This window comes from Enhydra lutris, unplaced genomic scaffold (genome assembly GCF_002288905.1).
Source record: "Enhydra lutris kenyoni isolate GAN:26980312 unplaced genomic scaffold, ASM228890v2 scaffoldscaffold8, whole genome shotgun sequence".
Taxonomy (NCBI): Eukaryota; Metazoa; Chordata; class Mammalia; order Carnivora; family Mustelidae; genus Enhydra; species Enhydra lutris.
Genome location: NW_019154092.1, coordinates 39,914,811 through 39,934,780, shown reverse-complemented (window position 1 = coordinate 39,934,780; position 19,970 = coordinate 39,914,811). Strand labels below are relative to the sequence as shown.

Genomic DNA, 19,970 nt, shown 5'->3' with positions numbered 1-19,970 from the left:
TGAGCATCTTTTCATTGTGTCTGGCCATCTTTGTCTTCTACCAGTTACATTTTTGTTCCTAATTTTGCTGTTAGTTATTAACTTTTTCTAATAGTTAAACTTGTTTCTTGACCTATCAATTTTAGGCAGTATCTCTTCAGTTCCCAGTCTCGCAGAGGATTTAGTACCCATCTATTTCCCTTTGTTTCTCTTACCTCCAGTCTTCCTTTACTTCCAGCCTTCATTTTTTATTGCACTGTCAAGATTTTAGCACTTATATTATGGTTTATAACACATCTAAACTTTTCTGTGCTTCTATGGGAGGATTCTAGAAATTGAGTTTTGGACCGCCCTTTGTAGTATGTATCCTGATAGAAATATTAGTCACCGTGAAACCACATCACTTGGAGCTATAGAGGAACTTCTGTTACTACCCCTGTGCTTCTCAAAGGAGAAATGTAATAGAGTTCTGCTTGAGTGAGGAGAATTCATGGAAATTATCTTTTAAATTTAATATTGTAGTGTGTTCTCATATGTAACCATTCAACTTTTCTTGGTGAAGGGTTTTTCTGGAGCTCTCAACCTTTCTTTTCGAATTTGGGCAGCTTGCTTTCTAGATCTGCTGTACAGCTGTCATCCTGGGATTATATTGCACCTGGATTAGGTCTTTTGCTTGAATCCCTTGTCTTTTTTAAATTCCATTTTTTTTTTAAAGATTTTATTTATTTATTTGACAGAGAGAAATCACAAGTAGGCAGAGAAGCAGGCAGAGAGAGAGGAGGAAGCAGGCTCCCTGTTGAGCAGAAAGCCCGATGTGGGCCTCGAACCCAGGACCTGGGATCATGACCCGAGCCGAAGGCAGCGGCTCAACCCACTGAGCCACCCAGGCGCCCTTAAATTCCATTTTTGATATTACTGGAATATAATCTTGAGTAGTTGTTTTAGTATGGACATGTGATAAACGTCTAATTTCTTCATTGTCTGAAAATGACTTGCCTTTGTTCCTGATTGGAGGTTTAGATGTAGAATTATATATTTTGGTAATCAGTTTTTCCTACCGAATTTTGAAAGCTTTGCCCTAGGAACTAATAGAGTTGCATTACAAATCTGGTAGTTATCCTTGTAGTCACCTTGTTTAGAATCTTTGTGGTGATCTTTTTATCTTTGGTATTTTGTGAAATGTGTCTAGTTGTAAACCTTTTTTTCATTCTTGGGGGGGGGGGTAACTTTTTAGCTCCAAGAGTCGTTTCAGTTATGGGGAGTAGCTTTTATTTCTTTGATTACTTTTTTCCCTCTTTTCTGTTTTCTTTGAGACTTCAGGGGTGAAAGTTGGACTTCTAGATTGACTGAGGATTTCCTTGATTTTTGTCTTTAAACTCTTCTGCAGAATTTATTTCAGTGATTATATTTTTAGTTTGTAGAAGCTTTATTTTTTCTTCCTTTCAATAACAGCTTGTTCTCAGTTTATGGGGAAAAATACCTTGAAGTCTCTGAGGATGCTAATTCCTTTAAAAAGATCTCTTGAGAGAGTTCTCTTATTGTAATCATGGTTTGTGTATTTGACTTTGCCAAAATTTTTTTTGCCCATTTTTATATTGGGCTATCTATCTTTTTCATACTGATTTTACCTACAGTATGTAGACATACAAAATTATATCTATATATCTAAGTTTTTATGTACATAAAAATTTTATACAAATAGAATGATGCTGTATTTTTTTTTGTTTATTATCATTTTTAATTTTCCATTGTATGAATACCAATTTATCACTTCTCTTGTTGGAAATTTGTGTAGTTTCCATTTTTTTTTTCCTATTACAGGTCCCCAAATTTCTTATCCAAACTTCTGAAACACAGAATATTCTGAAAATGCAAATAAAGAAAAATTCTATAAACTTAATCTGCACTGATTTGACACTATTTGTAATTTTTTATTGATTTCATTTAATGTAAATATTTGTATGTTTCACTGCAGAAGTTCTAGAAGTAGAATTGCTGGGATTTAAGGATATGTGTGTCTTCAAAACAGTACTGGATGAGGTCAGATTATTTTCCAAAAAGAATTTTATCAGTATTTGCTCTTTCCAACAATGTAGAAGTTTTCAATACTTCGCTTTCTTGCTAATACTTTGATCACATTGAATGTTTTTGCGACTGAGTAAAAATTTCACTTGATGGTTTTTAATTTTTCCCTTTGGTTATGAAAGTGAGCATCTTTTATTATGCTTATTAACATTCTCTTAGCTCTTCTGAGATTCTCTTACCTATTTCGTGTCTCTTGTCCATGTTTGTACTACGTTTAAAAAACCTTTTTTCTTACTAATTTTAATAGTTCTATAATTGAATCTGTCTGTGCTTTCTGGATTCTTACCTTTTAATCTGCACTGACAGCACCATCACATTGTCTTAATATTCCCAACTCTGTAATAACTTCCACACAAACAAACTTCTGTTGATATAGGGCTTTCGTGTAGGCAATATGTAGATCATGAGAATACATCTGGGTGAATTTTTTCAATATAACCAAATGCAGATGAAGAGAATAGAACATCACTAGGACCCTAGAGTTACCTCCCAGTGACTAACCTCGGTCTCCTCATAGATAGTCTGTTCTTTGAAACTTATATAAATGGAACTGTATGGTGTATATATTTTTTGTGTCTTTTCCCCTCAATTTTATTTGCAAGATTTATTGGCATGTTGTTGTAATTTGTTCATTTCCTTCCACTGGCAAAATAGGGTTCCAGTTGCTTCACGTTCTTTCTTGTCCACTCTTTTAAACATTTTAGTGAATATTTAGTGGTTTTAATTTGTATTTTCTTAATGAGTAATGATGTTAAGTCCCTTTTAATATGTCTATTGGCCATTTGGATATCTTTTGTGACATGACTTTGCTAATTTTTTGCCCACCTTTATATGGTTTATCTGTCTTTTTCCTACTGATTTGTAGGAATTCAGTACATACCCCAGATACAGCTCTTGCAAGTTATATTTTGCAAGTAATCTTCTCATTTCCTCAGCCCTATAAGTGTATTCAAAGATCTTGACTTCTCCACATATCCATTGCCCTTTTTCCACTGGCAGATACTTGCAGGGGAAAAGAGCCATTAAATGTTGTACTTCATTTTCTATACTTCCCTTCCTTTCACAGCATTGGTCTCTCAGGTCCTTGAGACTTTTTATAGTGCTTCATGTCCTCAGATGGATGTTTTTCACATTACCTTCAGTTTCTAAATTTTCATAGGGAAGGTTGGTCTCAAAGTCTACTCAATCATTGAGGGACAAGAAGTAGGCCAACTCTTCTTGCCTTGTAGTTCTTTAGGGTACTTCTTGGCTGTTTGAGCCTTTGTAATTTTAAAATCATTTTTCTAAGTTATACAAACACAAACATGCATGATCTATTGGGATTTTGATGGGAAATGCATTGAATCTATAAATAATTTTGGAGAGAACTAAGGTTTCTTAACCGTGAACATTGTAATCTCCATTTATTTAGGCCTTTTACAATGTCTTTCATAAAGTTTTATAATTTTCTTCAACTAAGCTATTGCAGATATTTTGTTAGATTTATTTTTAGGTACTTTGTTTTTGTATCGAATCATAAATGGTATCTTTTCATAATTATATTTTCTACCTTGCTGGTGTATAGAAGTGCGGTTTTGACTTTGTGTAACAACCTTGCTCTACTCCTAATTGTGATAAATTATCAATAGAATTCTTTTGGATTTTTGTGTAGACAGACCTATCTGTGAATAATGACCTCTCTGTTTCCTCCTTTCCAATTCTTATGCTTTTTTTTTTTTCTTTCTTTTTCTTGTCTTAATGTGCTGGCTAGGATCTCCAGTACAGTGTTGAATAGAAGCGGTGATGGGGGCATCCTGATCTTGTTCCTGATTTTAAAGGGAATGCTTTCAAAGTTTCACAGTTAAGTATGATGCTTGTTGTAGGTTTATTGTAGATAATCTTTTCAGGTTAAGGATGTTCCTTTCTATTACTAGCTTGCTAATTTAAAAAAGTCATGAATGGATATTGAATTTTATCAAAAGCCTTCTCTGCATTTTTTTGAGATGATGATGTTTTCCCTTTGTAACCTGTTAATGGGGTGAAACTTGTGTGTTTCAAGCATAAAGTCAATCCTCATTTGTCTCTTTTTTCATTTTTGGACTCAAACTGAAGATAGTTAATTTAAGATTTTTACTTCTTATAATTAGTAATATTGACCTAAAAAAATAAGCTCTTCTTTTTCTGGAAGAATTTATGCAGGATTAGAATGATCTGTTTAAGTGATAGAACTCCCTGACAAAATTGTGACTGTGTTTTCTTTGTGGATTACTTCTTAACCACTGATTCAATTGCTATGCTTATAAGATTTCAATTTTCAAGCCATTTTTGGTAGGTTATATATTTATAAGAAGTTGTCTTTTTCATTCATGTTCTTGAATTTATGGTATTAAGTTGTTAATCTCTAATTTTGTATCTGTAGTTGGTGTCCCTTTTATCTTTTTTCTTTTAATGCCTTTTCTCTTGATCTCTCAAAAACTAAAAGCTTACCAATTTTTTAAAGACTTATCAGAGATCAAGTTTTTTATTTTTTTTTTTAATGCTTTTCAATGTGTGCTTCCTCCATTTCATTATTTTCTGCTTTTTATTTAATTTGTGCTTTTTGGGGGCATATTTTTATTCTTTCTCTAATTTCTTAAGTTGGATGCCTTGCTTTTTAATTTTCAGTGTTTTAACATAGGTCTCCATTGTTTTCCCTGCATCGCACAAGTTTTTTTTTTTTTTTTTTTAAGATTTTATTTATTTATTTGTCAGAGAGAGAGAGAGGGAGAGAGAGTAAGCACAGGCAGACAGAATGGCAGGCAGAGGCAGAGGGAGAAGCAGGCTCCCTGATGAGCAAGGAGCCCGATGTGGGACTCGATCCCAGGACGCTGGGATCATGACCTGAGCCAAAGGCAGCTGCTTAACCAACTGAGCCACCCAGGCGTCCCCGCACAAGTTTTGATGTGCAGTGTTTTCATTATTTTCCACTTGTGAGTATTTTTCTGTTTTTCAGTGTCAGTTCTTTGAGTTATTTTAAAAAGTTTTTATTTCCAAACATGGGAGTTTCTTTAGTTATTGATTTGTAAGTGTGTTGTAATTTGGAAGCATGATATGTATGATAGTGATCTTTTGAAATCTGTTAAGACTGTGGTCAGCTTTTGTTTTTGTTTGTACTTAGAGAGAATGTGATTTTTCAGTTGGAAGCACAAAGTTTTATATATGTCTGGTAGTTAGGCTTGTTAATTCTGTTTAAATCTTCTATATGTTTTTGGAGAGCAGATGTTAATGGATGTTAATCTTTTAGAAGATTAATCTTGGATGTTAAGATTGGATGTTAATCTTTTAGAAGAACATTTTCCCCCCCAGTTTTCTCTTATAGTTTTACTAATTTCTAAAATATATTTTAAATTGTTGGTAGTACATGAAAGTTTAAGCTTATTTTTCCTGTTGAATTGGAGCTTTTACTTTCCGTATTAACTCTTTGTGCCCTTTGAATGCTCTTTATATTATATACTACTATTTTATATTATACCTGTAATCTTCTCTTTTGGTCAACTAATTTTGCCTGATTTTTAAAATTCTCCCTATCCCTACATTTTTGTGTTCTTTTAGTTTTCTCTCTTACGAATATCAGGCTATTGGATTAAAAATATTAATCCGCTCTATTAATCTTGGTCTTTGTAATTTTAAATTAAACTTTTTATTAAGAAAGTTGTTAATTTACTCACAGTTGTAAGAAGTAGTACAGAGATTTCACATACGCTTTACCAAGTTCTCACAGTGGTAACATCTTGCAAAACCTTAGAACAGTATCACAACAATACTACAAGGATATTGACATTGACACAATCAAGATTTAGGCCATTTCCATCTATAAGGATCCCTCTTGTTGTCATTTTTATCACCACACCCACTTCCTTCCCATCCCCTTAATATCTTGGACCCAGTCATCTGTTTCTCATTTCAATGGTTTTATCTTTTCTAAGAATGTTATATAAATGGAATCATACAGTGTGTTATGTTTTGGATTTGGTTTTAGCATCATTCTCTGGAGATTCATTTATGTTGTTTTATGTATTGATAGCTCATCACATTTTATTGCTGAGTAGTATTTCATGGTTTGGATTTGTTTAACCATTTACCTGTTGAAAGACGTCCATGTTGTTTAGAGTTTTGGGCTGTTAAAAATAAAAGTGCTTTAAGATTTCTGCATAGGTTTTTTTTGGTGAACATAAGTTTTCATTTCTCTGGGATAAAAATACCCAGGAGTACAATTCCTGGGTTGTATGGTTATTGTATATATAGTTTTTTAAGAACTTGCCAAACTGTTTTCCAGAGTGGCTGTACCATTTTACATCCCTACCAGCAATGTATGGAGTGATCCAGTTTCTCTGCATCCTCGCCAGCATTTGGTGTTATCACTGTTTTTCATTTTAGTCATTCTGGTATGTATCTAGTGATACCTCAGTGAGGTTTCAATTTGCACTCCCCTAGTGGCTAATGATAACATATTTTCATGTGCTTATTTTTTATCTGTATATCCTTATTGATGAAATGTTTCTTCATGCCTTTTGTCCTTTTTTAAATTGGATTTTTTTTTTCCTGTTGGAGTTTGAGAGTTCTAGATATATTCTAGATACTCATGCTTTGTTGGATATATGGTTTCCAAATACTGTTGCCAAGCCTCTTGATTGTTTTTTCATCTTTTTAACGGGGTCTTGTAGAACACAAGGTTTTAATTTTGGTGAAGTCCAGTGTTTATTTTTTTTCTTTTGTGGATTTTGCTTTGAATGTTAAGTCTAAGAATTCTTTGCCTAGCCCTAGTTCCTGAAGATTTTCTTCTGTTTTTTCCTAAAAGTTTTATAGTTTTAGCCTAATGTTTAAGTCCGTGATCCATTTGGAGTTAATTTTTTGTATAAAATGTAAGACACAGTTGGATGTATAATTTGCTTCAGCACCATTTGTTGAAAGGCAGTCTTTCCTCCATTGAGTCACTTTTGCACCTTGGTCAAAAACTATTTGGGCATATTGTTTCTGTTTCTGGGTTCTCTGTTCTGTTCCATAGACCTCTGTGTTACCTTTGCTCATACAACATACCACACAGTCTTGATAACAGAGCTAAATTGTGAAATGGAATGGACTGATTTCTGTCTCTGTTTTTTAAATTGTTTTAGCTCTTCTAGTTCTTTTGCCTTTACATATACCTTTTTTTTTTTTTTTTTTTTTAAGATTTTATTTATTTGAGAGAGAGCGAGAGAGCATGTAAGGGGCGAGGGGCAGAGGGAGAAGCCAGCTCCCTGATGAGCAGAGGGCCTGATGCGGGACTTGATTCTGGGACTCCAGGATCATGACCTGAGCCGAAGGCAGTTGCTTAACCAACTGAGCCACCCAGGTGCCCTACATATACCTTTTAGAATAATCTTAAATATAAAAAAGTCTTGGTGGAATTTGTTTGAAACTGTGTTACATCTGTGTCAGTTTAGGGAAAATTGATGTAGTTTCTTTGTTGAGTCTTAAAAGCCATGAGAATCCATTCATTTAAATTTTCTTAGACTTCTTTTATTAGCATTGTATAATTTTCAGTATACAAGTCCTGTATGTGTTTTGTTATATTTTTAAACAAGTATTGTTGTTTTTAAACTTGTTTCTGTGTATTTTTTGTTAATACATAGGAATGTGATTCATATTTGTGTGTCACTCTTGTCTCCTGCAACTTTGCTGAACTCAGTTATTGGTTGTAATAGTTGTTTTTTTAGATACTTTGGGATCTGCAAATACAGGCAATTTTTAAAATTTTTTTCCTTTCCCATCTGTATGCCTTTTATTTTCTCCTCTTGTCTTTACCCTTATCCAGAACATATAGCACTATTCTGATTTATTTGGTGAGACTTGACATTCTTGTCTCATTCCCAATCTTAGGGTAATGCATTCATCCTTTTACCATTAAGTGTAATGTTAGCTATAGATTCTTTTGTAGGTGATTTCTATCAGGTTAAGGAAGTTCTCTGTTCGTGTTCTTCTGAGAATTTTTATCATGAGTGAGTGTTAAATTTGTCAATGCTCTTTCTGCATTGACTGTTAAAATCATGTGTTTCTTTTTTAAGCTTTTAATAAGGGTATACTACCACAAACAAAAAAAGGGTATACTATACTGATTTCAAACACTAAACCAGCCTTGTAGTCCTGGAATAAACCTCACTTGGCGATGGTCTAGAATTCTTTTTTTATATATTACTAAATTCTCTTTGCTAACATTTTGTTAAGTATTTTAGCATCTATATTTGTGATGGTTTGTAGTCTTATTTTTCATACTGTTTTTGTTTAGTTTTGCCATCAGGGTAATGTTAGCTTTATAAAATGAATTTGGAAGTGTTCTGTCGTCTTCTATTTTCTGGAAGAAATTAGATTAGATTGGTGTTAATTCTTTAAATGTTTGGGTAGAATTATCCAGTAAAACCATTTAGGCCTGATCATTTACTTTTTAGGAGTTTTATTTTTTAACTCATTTTTTTGAAGATTTTATTATTAAAGAGCATGAATAGCAGGCAGAGGGAGAGAGAATCTTGGGCAGACTCCGTGCTGAGTGTGGAGCCTCAAGTGAGGCCCCATCTCACAACCCAGAGATCGTGACCTGAGCCAGAATCAAGAGTTGGATGCTTAACTGAGCCACCCAGGTGCCCATATTTTGGGGAGTTTTAAAATTATGAATTAAAATTTCTGAGTAGTTGGAGGGTTATTCAAATGATCTATTTCATATTGGGTGAATTTCCTAATTTGTGTTTTTCAAGGTATTTGTCCTTTTCATGTGAATTACCAAATTCATGTGTCTAGTTGTTTTTAGTATTCCTGTATTTTTTTTTTTTTTGATGTCTGTGGTTTCTGTGGTGATATTCACTAACCTTGCAGTTTTAATTGGAAAGTTTTATTTCATTTTTAAACTGCTACCCACTCTGCCAACTTACATGCATGTCATTGTCTGCAGTTTCGTTCTGTCATTTCTTAGCCTTACAAATCTGATACTATAATTTTATACAGTAAATGTGTGTTTAAGCTACTCATTTTCCTCCCCAGGGCTTGTCATTTTCTTTGGTCATCGTTCTGCTATGTTAGATTCCTCTAAATTCTGGTTCAGCATTGATGGGCTTTTTACTTTTCCTTTCCTGTGTTAGACATGCTTTCTTACTCATGGCTTTTGCACCTGCTGCATCTGAGGTCTTGGAATGCTTTTCCCAGATACTCTTTGGGTATCTTCTTAATCCTTCAGTTACTTATTCATTTATCTCCTGAGGGAGACCTTCTCTCTTTAAGATTGCAAATCCTTTACCTCTTCATTCCCTGCTCTTTTCTCTCATTATTTTTGTCCTTTGTATTCATCACCACCTGCCATATTATATATTTTATTTTTATGATAAGTTTTTCTAAAGATTTTATTTATTTATTTGACAGAGATCACAAGTAGGCAGAGGGGCAGGCCTCAGGGGTTGGGGGGGGGGGCGGGAAGCAGGCTCCCTGTTGAGTAGAGAGCCCTATGTGGGCCTTGAGCCCAGAACCCTGAGATCATGACCTGAGCCGGAGGCAGAGGCTTAACCCACTGAGCCACCCACGTGCCCCTTTATGATAAATTTTAATCTGTCAAGCTCCTCAACTCAGTCATTCATTGAAATTTTATTTTATTTATGCAATTTAGGGACATTGACATCTTTTCAGTATTTACTATTTTTATCTAGTAACGATACATTTCTTAATTTATTCAAGGGTTCTTTTATGTCTTGTTTTTATGTAGCTATTGGAAAATTTTTAAATTTATGCCCTTGCATTTTAGATTTTGTTATTAGACTCATTTTTAAATACTGTTTTTCCTGATGAGTCACTCGAAAATCTGTTCAATGTGTAGATAACTCAGTGAATTTCTTAAGTTATATTTAGGTCTTATTTTTCAGTGGGTAATAAATATTTTCAGTATAGAAAATTCTGTCATTTGTAAATTATTAATATTGCTTCTTTTAAAATCTGTATTGTGTAGAAACCTTAGAATAATTTTAAATGAGAAAACATCTTTTATGGGTCTTTATTTCTAGTGTTTCATCTTTAAAGATGGTATTTGTTCTTGGTTTCTGATAGCTATCCTCTCTCATGTTAACAGAGTTTCATTCTGTTCCTGTTTATTGAGAGGTTTTATCAGTAATGGTTAGGACTTTTGCAAATGCCCTTTTGGCATTTATGCAGATTAACCATATGGCATTTTTTGAGCCAAAAAATCTTTTTGTATTGCTTTCCTTATTTTAACAATTTTCAGAATAACGAGTTGGTTTCTCAACATCCTGTTAACAGAGATCAGTGAGGTTTTTTTTTTTTTTTTTGAGGTCTTGGGCTACTGGATTGTTTTCTGTGTCCTTCTGACAAGATGCCGGTAGTCTTTGATAACTTCTTTGCTTTCTGGTGTGATCAAATGTTCTAGGCTCATTGTGTGCATTTTCTACCCCAGACTTGCAATTAGCTATTTCCTCAAGGAGCCTAGGTTCCTTTTGTGGGAAATGGTATTTTAGACCATAGTCTGTTTTTCCCTGCCTCAAACAAACAATTTTTGCTTAATTAAATCTAGAATACTTTCAGATTTATGGAAAAGTTGGGAAGATAGTATAGAGAGTTGTTGTATAACCCACAACTAGTTTCCCCCATTCAAACAAACTTTTTATTGTAGGAACATCTTACAAAGGTAGAGAATTCCCCTTGTACCCTGTACCTAGTTTTTTGTTTGTTTGTTTGTTTTTGGCGTCTCCACTCATTTCCTCCAATAATTTTTTTCAAGTTTCAGGTAGTATTTTTTATTATTTGCTTAATCAAGGTATATTGATGTATAACATTATATTGGTTTCAGGTGTATGCATTGCAAAATGATTACCACAATAAATCTAGTAGAGATTTGTGTGTGATGAGTACTTTTGAGATCTCCCTTAGCAACTTTCAGATATACAATTTTTTAAAAATTGGGCATGGAGTGAGCTTGAACTCATGACCCTGAGGTCAGGACCTGAACTGAAATCAAGAGTTGGTGCTTAACTGATTGAGCCACCCACAATATGCGATTATTAACTGTGCTCATCATGCTGAACATTATATCCCCATAACATATTTGTTTTATAACTGAAAGTTGGTACCTTTTGATCCCCTTCACCCATTTTCCCCCACACCGCCCCATCGGAACCACCAGTCTGTTTTCCGTATCTGTGAGCTTGGTGTTCTTGTTTTTGTTCTGTTTTTAGATTCCACATGTAAGTGAGATCCTATGGTATTTGCCCTCTTCTGTCTGAATTATTTCACTTAGCATAACGCCCTCAGGGTCCATCCATGTTGTCATAAAATGGCAAGATTCCATCCTTTTGTATGGCTGAGTAATATTCCATTGTATGTGTGTATAGAAGCTGCTGTAGATATACAGCTGTGAGGGGTGTGTGTGTATATATACACAGCTTCTTACTTATTTTTCCATTTATGGACACTTAGATTGTTTCTGTATCTTGGCTATCATATTTGAATAATGATACAATGAACTTGGCAGGAGTGCATATTTGGGTTAGCGTTTTCATTTTCTTCAGGTAAATACCCACAAGTGGAATTGGTGGATTTTTGGTAGTTCTATTTTTAATTTTTTGAGGAACCTCCATACTGTTTTCCATTGTGGCTATACCCATTTACACTGCCACCAACAGTGCACAACAGTTTTCCCACTTCTCTCCATCCTTACCAACTTTTGTTGTCTTTTGGAGTGGCCACTCTAACAGGTATGAGGTGATAGCTCAGTGTGGTTTTGATTTGCATTTCCATGATGAGTAGTGATATTAAGCATCACTTCATGTCTCTATTGGCCATCTATATGACTTTATTTGAGAAATTTTCTGCCCAATTTTTTTAAAGTTTTTATTTAAATTCCAGTTAGTTACCACACAGTATAATATTAGTTTCAGGTGTACAGTTTAGTGATTCAGCATTTTCATATGACCCCTGGTGCTCATCATAAGTCCACTTGTTTATCCCCATCACTTTTTTAACTCCTCCTTCCACTCATCCCCCTTTTGGTAACTATCAGTTTGTTCTCTGTAGTTAAGAGTCTTTCTTGGTTTGCCTCTATCTCACTTTTCTTCCCCTTTTGCTTGTTTGTTTTGTGTCTTAAATTCCACATATGACAGAAATCATATGATATTTGTCTTTCTCAGACTGACTTATTTCATTTAGCGGAATATTCTGGATCTAGAACCATCTGTGTCATTGGGAATTCAAAAACTACTTAAAATGAAGATGTAAATTGTTTTAATATTGTAGTTGGGATAGGCAGTGTTAATATAAATGTGATCTGTCAATTTCCCTCAGCAGTTCCGTTCTCTACCTCCTATTATACATCCTAGCAGATGGAATATCTATTTACAAAGTTTGTGTTGATCTTTACCATGACTTCTGACCTATTAGAACTTCCCAAAATTCTGGACTGCTTGTGCAGTTTCCATCTCATATGTAAGAGTTGAAGAGTAGTCTCAAGGAAATCTTTTTACTCTTTGGTTATTGCATGTAACTATCATATTTACTTCCTTAATGAGGTTTTCTAAATGTAGCACCTTCAGCTTGCCTTCACTCTTGTATGTGATGTTCCAATTATATGATGACTCATGTTTAATTTTTTAAATAGTGTTGTTACTTTAAAGAAACAAGGTTGATTTAAAGTCCTAGTCTTTTTTTTTTTTTAACTTTTTTTTTTTAAGATTTTACTTATTTCTGCGAGAGAGAGAGGGAGAGAGAGAGCGTGTGCAGGAGCACGAGAGCTTGAGAGTGTACATGCAAGCACTCGTGGGAGCAGAGGGAGAAGCAGACTCCCTGCTGAGTAGGGGGCCCAATGTGGGACCTGATCCCAGGACTCTGGGATCATGACCTGAACTGAAGGTGAATACTTAACTGACTGAGCCACCCAGGCATCCTAAAGTCCTGGTCTTAATTTGTATTTTTTGTTTAGATATTTTTAAAATTTTGTTTATGTATCTTTTTCTTTTAAGATTTTTATTTATTTATAGGCAGAGAGCGAGAGAGCACAAGCAGGCAGAGCAACAGAGAGAGAGGGAGAAGCAGGCTCCCCACCGAGCAGGGAGCCCGATGTGGGGCTCGATCCCAGGGCCCTGGGACCATGACCAGAGCCAAAGGCAGTTGCTTAACCAACTGAGTCACCCGGGTTCCCCTGTTAATATATTTTTCTAAAAATCAGTCCTGCCAACATATTTCTCTCTGGTTCATAGAATTTCCTTAAAATCAGTTAGCGAGCATTTATTGAGAAATTCTTTTGTGTAGAGCGTAAAGCAGTTGTCACTGAAGTATTAGAAGACACACTTTGGGAGGCAGCAGAATGGACTAGTAAAGTCCACTTGGAAAAAATTATATTAAAAATTATACTAAAGATATAGACACTGGAGGTTGGTGGAGAACAGTAGCTGAAATCCCTTCTTGGTAGTTTTCATAGCAGGCTCACCTTACCTGGTGACAGCTGAAATTTGGTTGAAGACTGAGTTAAGGGGGATTTCTTTTTGCTTCAGAATGTTCTGATTCTGCATTCATGTTGTGAGCCCTTATCTCTTTCTTCCTTTTTGTTTGTATATTTACAGCAACTAATAGAGCCAGTTGCATTAGCATCCTTTGCCAAATTTATGATTGGAAATAAGTGATATGAGACCTCCCAGAAATCCCATTTTGAGAGCCAAGCTTAGGGTGACTTTGTGTTCTTTTTCGTCATTTCTGTAAAACAAGTTTCCTTAAAGCAAAGAGTAATGTGAAAATAAGTAGAAGGAGGGAAGCAAAGCAATGAATTCTGAGTTAGATTTCTTTAGAAACTGTCCCGGATGTATTCTGTCTGTATGACTGCCTTTGTTAGTGTTCTCATGTTTTAATGTTGCTTACGCTACTGTAGTGTAAGCCAACTTCAACTTAAGTGTTAGGACTGGGGACTCTGGGAAAGGTGCGTTGCGTTCTTGCTTGGCAGGACACTTGAGAAAGCTGTCATAGTCCCTTTTATGCATGAAACCGTGAGTAATCTGTAACATCTTGACATAGGCCAAGAATTTTTTTTCATGTTTGTTGTCCATAGCATTGGGGTAAGATAGATGAAATCTTCATTTTAACACATGGAGGAAATGAAGTGATTTGAAGTGTAATGACCATGCATTGTCTGTTCCTTAATAATTTGAGTTGGGGTGAAAAATTCACTGGATTTTTGGATCACAATTTTTCTTGATTTTATAGATTTATTATTTAGCATTGGAAGTTATGCATATAATTTTGCAAAAGTCTAATTTTTTGTTAGGTTTATTTATGATGATACTGTAGCAGACATTACATTGTGTGTTGATAGGATGAAAAGGAAACTTTTATCGGTTATAAATTATTTCATAGTCATAAAGCAAATACAGGTTTACACTTCAGCATCATCAGATAGTGAGGTGGTTAGTAGAAACTGATAGGCCATAGATTATCAAGATTAATACAGCAGACCATGATTAATGCCATAACTTGAATGTAACTTGGGTGGGCAGTGGCTCTATAAATAGGATCAATCTTAAGTGGTATGTGAAAATGCTGGCTCCTAGCATATACCAGGTGATAAAATGCTGGTAAAATCGGATTTTATGGTATATTTTAGATGGGGTTTTCTTATGCTTGACAGTGACTCTTGGCTTATGTCCTTTTTTCCCCCCTTCCTTTAGAATATGGTTTCTAGCTTTAGGGTTTCTGAACTGCAAGTGTTACTAGGCTTTGCTGGACGGAATAAAAGTGGACGCAAGCATGACCTCCTGATGAGGGCGTTGCATTTACTGAAGAGCGGCTGCAGCCCTGCGGTTCAGATCAAAATCCGAGAATTGTACAGACGCCGGTACCCACGGACTCTCGAAGGACTCTCTGATTTATCCACCATCAAATCTTCGGTTTTCAATTTGGATGGTAGCTCATCACCTGTAGAACCTGACTTGGCCGTGGCTGGAATCCACGCACTGCCTTCCACCTCAGTTACACCGCACTCACCGTCCTCTCCTGTGGGTTCTGTGCTGCTTCAAGATACGAAGCCCACGTTTGAGATGCAGCAGCCATCTCCCCCAATCCCTCCTGTCCATCCTGATGTGCAGTTAAAAAACTTGCCCTTTTATGATGTCCTTGATGTTCTCATCAAGCCCACGAGTTTAGGTAAGTGTTAGAGAAATTAGTTCCTTCCAGATGAGGGAATAACTAAGGCAAGAGGCCTTCAACTAGTGATTAACGATTTGCTGTTAATACTATAAAATGGAAACATTAATGGCAAGTAAATGCCAGATAAAAAATATTGGCAACCATGACTGAAATCTAGTATAGAAACGCTAATTCATCATACCTATATTTTTATAGCTTAGAACTCAAATTACATCTTTGTGTGTAGGAACAGGTACAGATATTGCTTGTGTGTAGTTTGTGTTTTGGTATTTTTACAGATATTTAGTTTCCATTTAACATAGTGTTTAAACTGCTTTCGTAAGAAATAAACCTTTTATACTTAATTCGGCACATGGAGTTTGACACTCGTGTTTAGCTTTTTTAATATCCATCAACTGCTCAGAAAATTTAATTTTATCATTACTAAAAAATGATACGTGGGACTTTAACAAATTCTTACCTACATGATGGCTTCTTTGTTATAATGGTATGATTTCTTATTGCCTAATGAAATTATTTACAGAGGTATTTGGATTTTTTGTTGAAATAAATTGTTTAGGAAATGGCATTTCATAGTTAATTTTGGAGATTCCCCCCCCCCTCATTCTGGGAAAACTCTTTTTATTTCAAGTCATTTGGGAACTCTCTTAAATATGTATCAATGTGCTTTTTTCCTTTTGTAGAAGATTATGCTGCTGTATATCTTGGTTGAGCCAGAAGGAAATTTTGAGGGGTAGGACTGGTTAATGGAGTCAGTATGGCCTGATTGATGGCAGGTCATGGTGGCTGTGCTTTTCTCAGCCCCTTCCTCCTTGCTTTAAATGTTTTAATTTAGCAATACTTAGCCAGGCAGGTAGAGTAATGCATTACATTCATTACATTCATTATGAAGTAAGGATTGTGTTCACCTTTTATTATTTGTACAAAGTTCTTTGAGTAGAATTATTGCATCAAAGAGTAAGAACATTTTAATTTTAGACTCTTGATAACATGTTCCTAAATTAGTTTCCAGAAGAGCTGTGCCAGTTTGCATTACACAAAGTGACAGAGTGTCTCTTATGGCCTTTCTTCCTGCCTTTATTAGGTGTTATTAAAAACAAATCTTGGTGATTTTGACAGGTGAAAGCTTGTGTCTTGTTTAGATTTTTTATTTTTAGAATTAATAACCGGAGCAAACATTTTTAAATGTTTATTACCCAGTTGCCTTTCTTTTATGCTTTTACAGAGATTTAGAAAAAAGATTCACCTGTTTTTTTAAACAGGTTCATTTATTTGGTTAAAATGGTTCCATAATTTTTTTTATTTCCATCTTTGTCATGGTTTTTGGTTTATATCAGTGGAGCATATCATGGCTCATTTCCATGTTTCTTTCTCAGCAGTTACTGCATTTTTTTTTTTTTTTTTTGTATGTATTTTGAGAAAGATTCAGACTGGTAATATGCTTAGGTGCCCCTACCTCATGGGACTCCTCAGGAATATGGCTAAGGTGAGGCTGGGGAAGATGTAAGAGGGCGGTGGGGTTGTAGTTACAGTGAAAGGGACTGAAAGAGACCTGATTGTGTGCCTGGAAAGAAGATGCAGGCATGTGTCTTACCTATTCTTTAGCATCAGTGGTGCACCAAGGGGTGAACTCTGGAGAAGCTTTGTAATTTTCTTTCCGGATTTCTCTGCTTAGTTCAAAGATAGAAACTGGAGTTTTCTGCTTTTCTGTATTTCACAGAGTTTCTCTTTCACTACCTCCACAAGGTTAAAGGAGAGCAGTAGGCATTTTATAAGTTTGCTAAGATAAAATTTTCCTATCTCATTTCACTTAGATAAAATAATGCCAGAGGTATTTTGTGTTGAAGAGTGGCTAAGAAAAACCTGCCTTTTGCTCATAGTTTAAATTAGAATGTAAGAGATAACATGTAACCTTAAGGTTTATGAAATAACTTTTACCCCTGAGCTAAAAACTATCTATGCATATGTTTTTCAAGAGTCCTGCCTATCATTGTTTTTATGAATTTATAGACTGATTCTTGTTTTAAAACAATAAACATTTCCTTATCTTGCCTTCCCTAAGGAGGAAAAAAAGAATTTTCTTAATGTATGTAATCTTGTTATGTCATATTGATAAAACAGTGATCTAAGAAATGCTCTTTTAGACTTGGAGGTAGAAAGTTAGAAAATCCACATCAACATATAGTTTGCCAAATGAAAGTGGAAAAAATTAATCATTTCCAGTAATGACCTTTAACTGAAAACTTTCAGTGTCGCAGTGTCTAAGGCAATGCAGTGACATTCAGAAGCTTCCTTAGTTTTTATTAATTGTTTTATAATTTGAAAATATACATAAAAATAGAAATTCTGCGGAAGTTCATTTGTTTGGAATCCTGCTATCGCGAAACCTGTTTACATTTGGGGATTGAGAATTAAAAATCCTCAGGAGGCCAAAGAGATATCAAATCCATATTTCAAAGCACATATTCTTAACATCTGCAAACCAGTCTGTGTATACTTGATTTTATATACAGTTGATTAGATGATTTCTAAGCCATCAACATATTGTTAAGTAGGAATGAATTGACAACATGAGAGAGACTAGAGGGGCCGTGCTAGCAAAAATAGATAGAAGAGGTCAAAAAATGTTATTCCCAAACCTCTTGGTATATTGAAACTGATAGCCCTTAGTAGTTGGGGAGTTGCTGTTACAGCATGGCCCACGTATTGATGCTTAAAAAGAATCCAAGAAACAACCATGATGTATATATTCTGTATAAGGAGATACATTGTAACATAGTTTTGTAGTTTGGAGTTATTTCTATTCAAAATGGTGAAAATATTTTAGCCTTTAAAATGGCCAATTATGGCGTTCTGAAAAACAAGAGTGTACACAATACTAAATGAAGTTCTCTGTGACTAAGGTTTTACTCTAACAAATGGATAACCCCATAATTCAAAAACTAACAGAACTCTCTGTTCTCCTCCCTTAAATAGCTATTATGGTTTGCTTTCACAGGTTGTCTTTTTCTCTTCTTTTCAGTTGTCTTTTTCCTTCTTTTCTTTTTAGAGAGAACTTTTGAAGATGAAATCCTTTGGGAATTTTCTGTTTAAGAAATTTGTCTTTATTTAGTCTGTACAAAAGAATATGTATAAAGCATTAAGGTGTAAAAAAATCAGTGAAATGAACACTTGTGAAACCACTACCTACTTTTGTTTTTTGTGTTTGTTTTGTTTGAGCTGAGATCAGGAGTCCCACCCCGTGTTCCTCCCACCGCCCCCCCCCCACTGCCTAGTTTTTTAAAAAGGAACATTGCCAGTATCTTCAAGCCATCTCCTTACCTTTTCTGAGTTAAATCACTATTCTGAATTTATATTCCTCTCCTTTGCTTGTTTTACCATGTATGTATTTTTAAAAAGTAATGTTTAATTTGCTTTTGAAATTTATGTGATGATTTTTATTCTTTTGAGACTGGCTCTTATAATCATTGTATGTTGATACATCTAGCTGTTTGGTATTTTGTGAAATACCTTCAGAGTATTTTGAGCCTTTAATTCCTTAAAACTTACTCATTGTGCTTTTCAGATTGCAAAAGTGATTTATGCTAGTAATTGAAAATTCAAACATCATGGAAATATAACAGAAAGGGAAGGTCCCTCATAATGTCCTATATTACCCAGCTGGAGTTGTAGCAGTAGTAAACTGTTTTTCTGCATATGTTGTCATCGTCTGTCTCTTCCTGTTCATTAAAAGAGCTTTTTCCAACTGCAGAACCACTGTGCCACGTTTCTAGTGAGAGAGGATGCTGTTTTACTTGTATCCTCTGCCAATAGCACCTCCTGGAGTTCTGCATCATGATGATCTTTCTTAACAGTGTTTCTTGGAAATACATTATAGATTTGTGGGTTAAATAGATCTTGTTATCTTGTAGATGTACCATCACTTAACCAGTATTCTGTTGGTGGACATTTTGTTTTTTATTTATGTGAAAGTATTTTAGTACCCAGCCTGGTCGGTCATTATTCTTGCAGTTTTAAAAACATTGCTGCTATTAGAATTTTTGCATATGTGCTTCTGAATACCTAGCTGCTGAGCATTTTTGAGCATATTTATGAAGTATAATGCCACTGTGAAGTCAGTACAAGTACTTAATATTTTAATATTCAGCTTTTGTTTCAGCAGTTGCTTCAGAAACCTTATGCCTAACATTTATAATCCAGCAGGGTATGATTGTATTATTTTTCTATACCCTCATCAGCATTGGTCTTTTAATTTATTATTGGCCTTTTAATCTTTAAACGGTGAGACTTAGAAAGAATTAACATTTTTCATATTCTTAAATTCCTGAATATTAGGAAATAACCTCATAAAGCTTTTTGGGTGCAGTTAAACAGGTTTAAAGTGATGTGCAATTAATGGAAAGCCATTAAAATAGAACCTCACTTCTAAGGAGTTTGGATAAATTCAGATACTATACGCATCATTTTTATTAACACAGCTAAAGGGTATGTAATGAGGATTTAATTTGCGTATGGTCATGTAGTCGAATTGTGGAGAAGCCAGAAATATGAGATGGCCATTAGGAAGTTGGTTATCTATTTGGGGAGATAGTATTAACGTGAGAGCCAGGTAGCCATGAGGTATGTGCCTGTATGATGAAGAACTATAAATTGTGTGTCTGAAACTCAAATACTGTATCGGCCTCAGGATCGGCAAAGTCAGTCAAGACTTCTTGGAGTAGGAGTGAGACGTG

The 19,970-nt window shown here is 34.9% G+C and overlaps 1 protein-coding gene across 5 annotated transcripts in view; it reads left to right on the top strand.

Annotated features, from left to right (window-relative positions):
* The window catches only part of LOC111142425 (protein inhibitor of activated STAT 2), a 90,991-nt gene that overhangs the window by 8,155 nt on the left and 62,866 nt on the right, over positions 1–19,970 (top strand). For 4 of the 5 annotated variants that reach the window (XR_002640262.1, XM_022495489.1, XM_022495490.1 and 1 more), the window contains exon 2: positions 14,760–15,234. Coding sequence is in view for 4 of the 5 variants with exons in the window: in XM_022495489.1 (XP_022351197.1) it covers positions 14,760–15,234 (475 nt within the window). In the remaining variant the exon portion in view is untranslated. Of the gene's footprint in view, positions 1–6,417; positions 6,468–14,759; positions 15,235–19,970 lie in introns of those variants that run through there. The other variant, XM_022495491.1, reaches the window with a different exon arrangement.